The sequence below is a fragment of the Thecamonas trahens genome, assembly GCF_000142905.1.
Source record: "Thecamonas trahens ATCC 50062 unplaced genomic scaffold supercont1.21, whole genome shotgun sequence".
NCBI classification, from domain to species: Eukaryota; order Apusomonadida; family Apusomonadidae; genus Thecamonas; species Thecamonas trahens.
Window position 1 is genome coordinate 89,487 of NW_013657659.1, and position 5,207 is coordinate 94,693.

Genomic DNA, 5,207 nt, shown 5'->3' on the forward strand with positions numbered 1-5,207 from the left:
TGATCCTGCTCTCTCGCGCGAGGCCGCCCGCGATGCTGCGCTTTCTCTCCTCCGTGAGACCTGCCCATACTACGGCGCTTGTTTGTACTCGGCGGTGGGGCTGGAGCGGAACAAGGCCAACAAACGGGCCCGGATCGTCGGCAACGTCGTCGTCGCCATCACCGAGACCGCCATCCATGTGCTCCCGGCCGACGTCTCAGCCCGCGCCAAGCCGCTTGTCTCGATGGACCGCGGCGACCCGGGCTTTTCCTTCCGCGAGGTCAACACCGCGACCGACGGCTCGGTGCTCGAGTTTCACTCCAAGGATCCAAAGCGCGACGAGCACCGCACGTTTGAGCTCGCCTCGCTGGAGACTGGCCTCATTGTGACTCATCTCAAGCACGCCGACACGCCGATGCTGATGAACGTCTCCAAGTTTGTGGACGAGCTCCTGCATCTGATGACCCTGGAGGACTACAACGAGGGCGAGTATGTGGTCCGCGCTGGTGACCCCGGGCGGTGCATGTACTTTGTCTCGGCTGGTACGATCGAAATCGAGATTCCGGCCGCCTCTGGCGAGGTCAAGACCGTCACGCTCCGCGAGGGCTCGTACTTTGGCGAGATTGCGCTCTTCCTCTCCAAGACCGGCAAGCGGACGGCGTCGGTCCGCGCCGCTACCCCAGTCCAGCTCCTGGTCCTCACCAAGGAGACGTGCAACTCTGTCCTGCACCGCTTTCCTCACATGGAAAAAGCCTTCCGCGAGCTTGGCTCGGCCCGCCTACGCAACAACGACGAGTCGTCTGGCGGCGGCAAGGGCAAGGGCCGCCGGTCAGCCGCCTCGGCTGCTACCCCGTCGTGGATGAAGCGCATCTCGGGCAAGGTGACTAAGCGCAGGGTCACCCTCGGCGCGCCGGCCTCGGGCCCCGCCGTCCGCTCTAAGACCTCGCAGAAGCCGCGCTTCATGGAGGTTCCGCAAGAGCCCTCGCTCCCTCTGCCGGGCGCGCCTGACGAGGCTGCGCTGCCGCCGATTCTCGATGCCGGCTCGTGGGACGCTGACGCGCCGGCGAGGGTCTTTGCCCCGCTCTCGGACCCGGCCGTCCTTGCTGTCGAGGACACAGTGGCAGAGACCAACTGGTTTGCCCGCATCTTTTGCGACCAGGCATACTCGTTGTTTATGGCCAAGATTGACGAGCGGGTTGTCCTCGTCACCATCTTTGTCTCGCGGCCGCCGGGTCTCACGCCCGGTGCCGACGCCGACGTTCTTGCCTCGCTCGGGCCCGAGTCGGAGCTGTACGCTTCGTCGACCGCTGCAAGAAACACCTCTATCGGCGTCCTTGACCTGCCGCTGCCCAAGGCCACCGATGACAGTGAGGGCAGTGCCGTTGCCGGAAGCAGCAGCAACGGCGGCGGTGGTGGCGACGACGAGTCTAGCTCGGATGCAGCCGACGGTGAAGGTGCCAATCTGAGCCGGAGGAGGTCGTCGACGCTGGTGCTCTCGCCCGAGGACGAGGCGACGCGCAACTTGGCGCAGGTTCGCCAGCTCTACTGGGTCATGGTGTGGGAGAAGAAGAGCGTCCGGCGGTGGGTGCTCGAGTCCGAGTCGAAAATGAGCTTTGGTCAGGTGCTGGGCTCGGTAGATCCTGGCCTCGGCGCATCGGCTAAGAACTTCCGCAAGGTTGAGGCGGTGAGCTACGAAATGGAGCGTGCACTGTGCACCATCGAGAACGGCGAGCCAGAGCTTAACTTCAAGCTGGGAGTTCTCTACGCTCGCGAGGGTCAGGTCGATGAGAATGACATGTTTGGCAACAAGGACGGCTCTCCGGCGTTTCGCGAGTTTCTGGAGCAGATCGGCGAGCGAGTCCGGCTCAAGGGTTACTCGGGCTACTGCGCCCAGCTGGACACCAAGTACGACAAGTCTGGCCTTCACTCGTACCGGACGAGCGCCGGCGGGTACGAGGTCATGTTTCACGTCTCGACCGAGCTTCAGTACGACCCGACGGACGACCAGTACATCCAGCGGAAGCGGTTCATTGGCAACGACATTGTCGTCATTGTGTTTGTGGACGGGCCGACAACGTACGCCACGCAGACCATGAAGTCGCAGTACACCAACATCCTGGTGGTGGTCACGCCGGATCCGACCGACTCGTCGCGATACCGGGTGGCAGTCACCCGCCAGCGCGGGCTCCGCCGCTTTGGCCCGCTCCCGGCGCGGTACTACCGCAAGGGCGACGGCAGCTTTGCCAAGTGGCTCCTCACCACCTGTCTCAATGGCGAGCACGCGACGTATGTCTCGCCCGAGTTTTTGGTCCGCGACCGGCGGACCCGCAACAATCTGCTCAACGACTTTTATGACGCGCACTGGAGCACTGGAGCCAAGAAGCGCACAACCTGACGCTGACTCTGGCGCCAGGGTCGACGACTGCCGCCCCTGCGCTGTTCTCGGCTATTCCGCTCGCCGACCCGCAGGTCTTTGCTCCGGCCCTAGTCTCGATTGAGAGCCTGCTGAGCCAGCCGGCGGCAGTCTGCACCATGGCAAGCGCGCTCTTCATCGGAACGCGTGACGGGCTGTACGCCTCGCGGGCGCTGCGGAACATGCCGCACGCCGCGTTTGAGGACGAGATTGGCGCGGCGCGGGCGGCGCTCGAGACCGCGAGCAGGAGCGGTGGAAGCTACGGTGCAGGCGCGGCGCCGCGGCGAGTTGCCTCGCTCGACCACATCATCAAGCTCAAGGCCGATTCGCGGCAGCACTCGCTGTTTGTTCTCACGGGCGGGGCGTCAGGTCGTCTCTTTGAGTTTTCGCTCACTGAGCTCCTTGCGGGCCTGCCGGCGGTGGTGACCATGATTCCCCACTCGCGCGGCGTCTCGACCTTTGACTGCGGCTGGGTTGGCGCCAAGTTCTTTGTCTGCGCCGCGTCGGACGATAAGGTCCTTGTGTACACTGTCCGGTCCGACGGCTCGTACCGCGAACAGGAGACGCTGGTGCTCCCGTCGCGGATCTCGGCCATCACACTCACTCAGTACGGCGTGCTGGTGGGGACGGAGGAGGTCGAGGCCACACCTGCGCAGGTCATGTTCTTCTCGTTTGAGGCCGAGCGGACGTTTCTCTACGATCCAGTGTACGTGGTGGACCGCCCAGGAGCCGACGCCGGGGCATCGTCATCGTCTACGGGTGCGGCAGGCGCGAGCACTGCGCCGCTGCTGCTGGCGTCGTCGACACTCACCGAGTCGTGGTCGGACCTGGTTGAGTTTCATGCGCCGGAGCGAGTCCTTGCCTCGCGGCCGATTGACATCCTAGTCACGCCGTACGGCGTCGTTCTCTGTTTTGCGCGGCTCGGCGTTTTGCTCACGCCCGACGGGCGGGTCGAGCACGAAATCGCGTGGTCGGGCGAAGCTGTGGCCTTTGCTGTGGCTGGCGCCTTTTTCGCCGTCTACTACCGCACCTTCCTCGAAGTCCGCACCCTCGCATCGGGCGCATTGGTCGAGACGCACTACGCGCGACTCGACGGCCGTTCTCGTGCTCGGGCGAGGCGCTGCTCTTCCTCGCCTCGGACACTGTCGACGGCGAGCTCCTCACTCCGGAGCTCTTCCATCTTCAGCCGGTGGTAGCGGTCAACTACTCGTCGCCAGAGGCCGAGGCTCTGGTCCGGCCGGCTCTCCAGGCCGAGGCGGCCGCAGGCGCGGCACCCGACGACGAGGTCAGCGGCAGTGGCGGCGACCTCGAGGCTTCGGCAGCGGTCGAGCCGTCGGGCGAGGCCGACGCTGTCGACGTTAACGCCCTCACCGCCATGTGGGAGACCAAGTTTGGTTCGTGAGCACGAGTAAATGCCGTCATGTGGCAGCAGCAGCAGCATAGGCCGAGGCGTAGCGTGAGAGAGTCGACTCGACTCGCGAGGCCGCGACGGCCGACGACGCAGCCTCGGCGGCCTCGAGCGGGCGGAGGACGCCGGCAACTTCGGCCGAGAGCACGTGGTCGACGCCGAGAAGCTCGATGCGGGTGGCGGCGACAGCGCGGAAGAGGGCGATGGCCTTGGCGCGGCGGCGGGTGGCGAGGAGGACGAGGCCCATGTGCATCGCGGCGTCAGCGCGTTGGAGGCGTGCGGCAGGCTCAGTCGCGCCCTTGAGCATGGCGTGGACAGCGCGGAAGGCGGCAAAGGCGTCCTCGTAAGCGCCTGCGTCGGCGTGGATGAGGCCCGCGTTGTGGAGGGCGGCGCGGAGGGTCTCGGGCGTAGCGCCGTCGGCCATGGCGCGCTCGTAGTGGGCGAGTGCCTTGTTGGCGTCGCCGGCCGTGTCGGCGAGGACGCCAGCAAGTAGGTGGGCATCGGCAAGGGTGGCGCTGTTCGGCGCAAAAACTGAACCGAGGATGCGGAGGGCTGCGGCGACGCGTGAGGTGGCCTTGTGCAGAGCTGGCGGACGGGCGGGCCCAGTGGCGGTGTAGTCGGAAGTGCCGGCGGCGGGCAGATCGACCAACAGCGCCGTGTTGAGCAGGAAAGGGACGCGAGCCAGAGCATCTGCGGCGTCCGCCGAAGCTACCAACCGCGACCCGGCCGCCAGGAGGGCGGCCATACCCTCGTCGTCGCCGTCGGCCTCGGCAACGAGGGCGAGAACGAGGAAAAGGCCGGCGACGACTCGCGGCGGCAACGGATCGGCGGCGTCGGCCAGCGCCTCAGCACGGAGGGCGGCGGCGCGAGACGCATCGACGGCACCCGTGAGGAACCGGGCGAGGGCGAGCTCGGTGAGGACAAAGACGCAGGCGGCGTCGACAGCCGCGGTGCCCGACGACGGCGGGCCTGTCGGCGCGGCGCCGGTCAGCGCGCCCGGCGCCAGACCGTAGCGGGCCTCCACAGCAGCCGCCAGAGTCTCAACCATCTCCAACGAGGCAAGGTAGTCGCCTGCGGCCCGGGCCTTGCGCGCCGAGCCCAGGAGCGCCCGCGTAGTTAGGGCCGGCCGGCGCTTGGCGCGCTTTCCCCCGCGCGACGGCGCACGGTGTCTGGGGCGGGCTTCCATGGCAGTGCGAGTGTGTGGCGTGTGGAAAAGGGAGAGTGAGGGGTGTGAGGGGTATGTGCGTGTGTGTGTGTGTGTGTGCGTGTGTGTGTGTGTGTGTGTGTGTGTGTGAGCGTGTGGTGTGGTGTGGTGTGTGCGTGTTCGTGTGCGGTGGCTGCTGCCTGGCAACCGAGTCCCTCTCATGGTTGTGGTGGTCGATGGCACTCGATTAGCCCCCCCCCCCC

The 5,207-nt window shown here is 66.4% G+C and overlaps 3 protein-coding genes across 3 annotated transcripts; 2 read left to right on the top strand and 1 right to left on the bottom strand.

Annotated features, from left to right (window-relative positions):
• Window positions 1–32: 32 nt before the first annotated feature.
• AMSG_11843 (uncharacterized protein) lies at window positions 33–2,374 on the top strand (the record flags this gene model as incomplete). Its single annotated transcript, XM_013902768.1, has 2 exons — window positions 33–53; window positions 107–2,374. 2 exons carry the CDS (start codon window positions 33–35, stop codon window positions 2,372–2,374), a joined length of 2,289 nt encoding a protein of 762 aa, XP_013758222.1.
• Window positions 2,375–2,511: 137 nt separating this feature from the next.
• Window positions 2,512–3,794, top strand: AMSG_11844 (uncharacterized protein; the record flags this gene model as incomplete). Its single annotated transcript, XM_013902769.1, has 2 exons — window positions 2,512–3,459; window positions 3,510–3,794. The coding sequence occupies 2 exons, from the start codon at window positions 2,512–2,514 to the stop codon at window positions 3,792–3,794; spliced, it is 1,233 nt and encodes a 410-aa protein (XP_013758223.1).
• A 16-nt stretch (window positions 3,795–3,810) lies between these two features.
• AMSG_05024 (uncharacterized protein) lies at window positions 3,811–5,166 on the bottom strand (the record flags this gene model as incomplete). The annotated part of the gene is made up of 2 exons (XM_013902643.1): window positions 3,811–4,969; window positions 5,153–5,166. 2 exons carry the CDS (start codon window positions 5,164–5,166, stop codon window positions 3,811–3,813), a joined length of 1,173 nt encoding a protein of 390 aa, XP_013758097.1.
• Window positions 5,167–5,207: the final 41 nt, after the last annotated feature.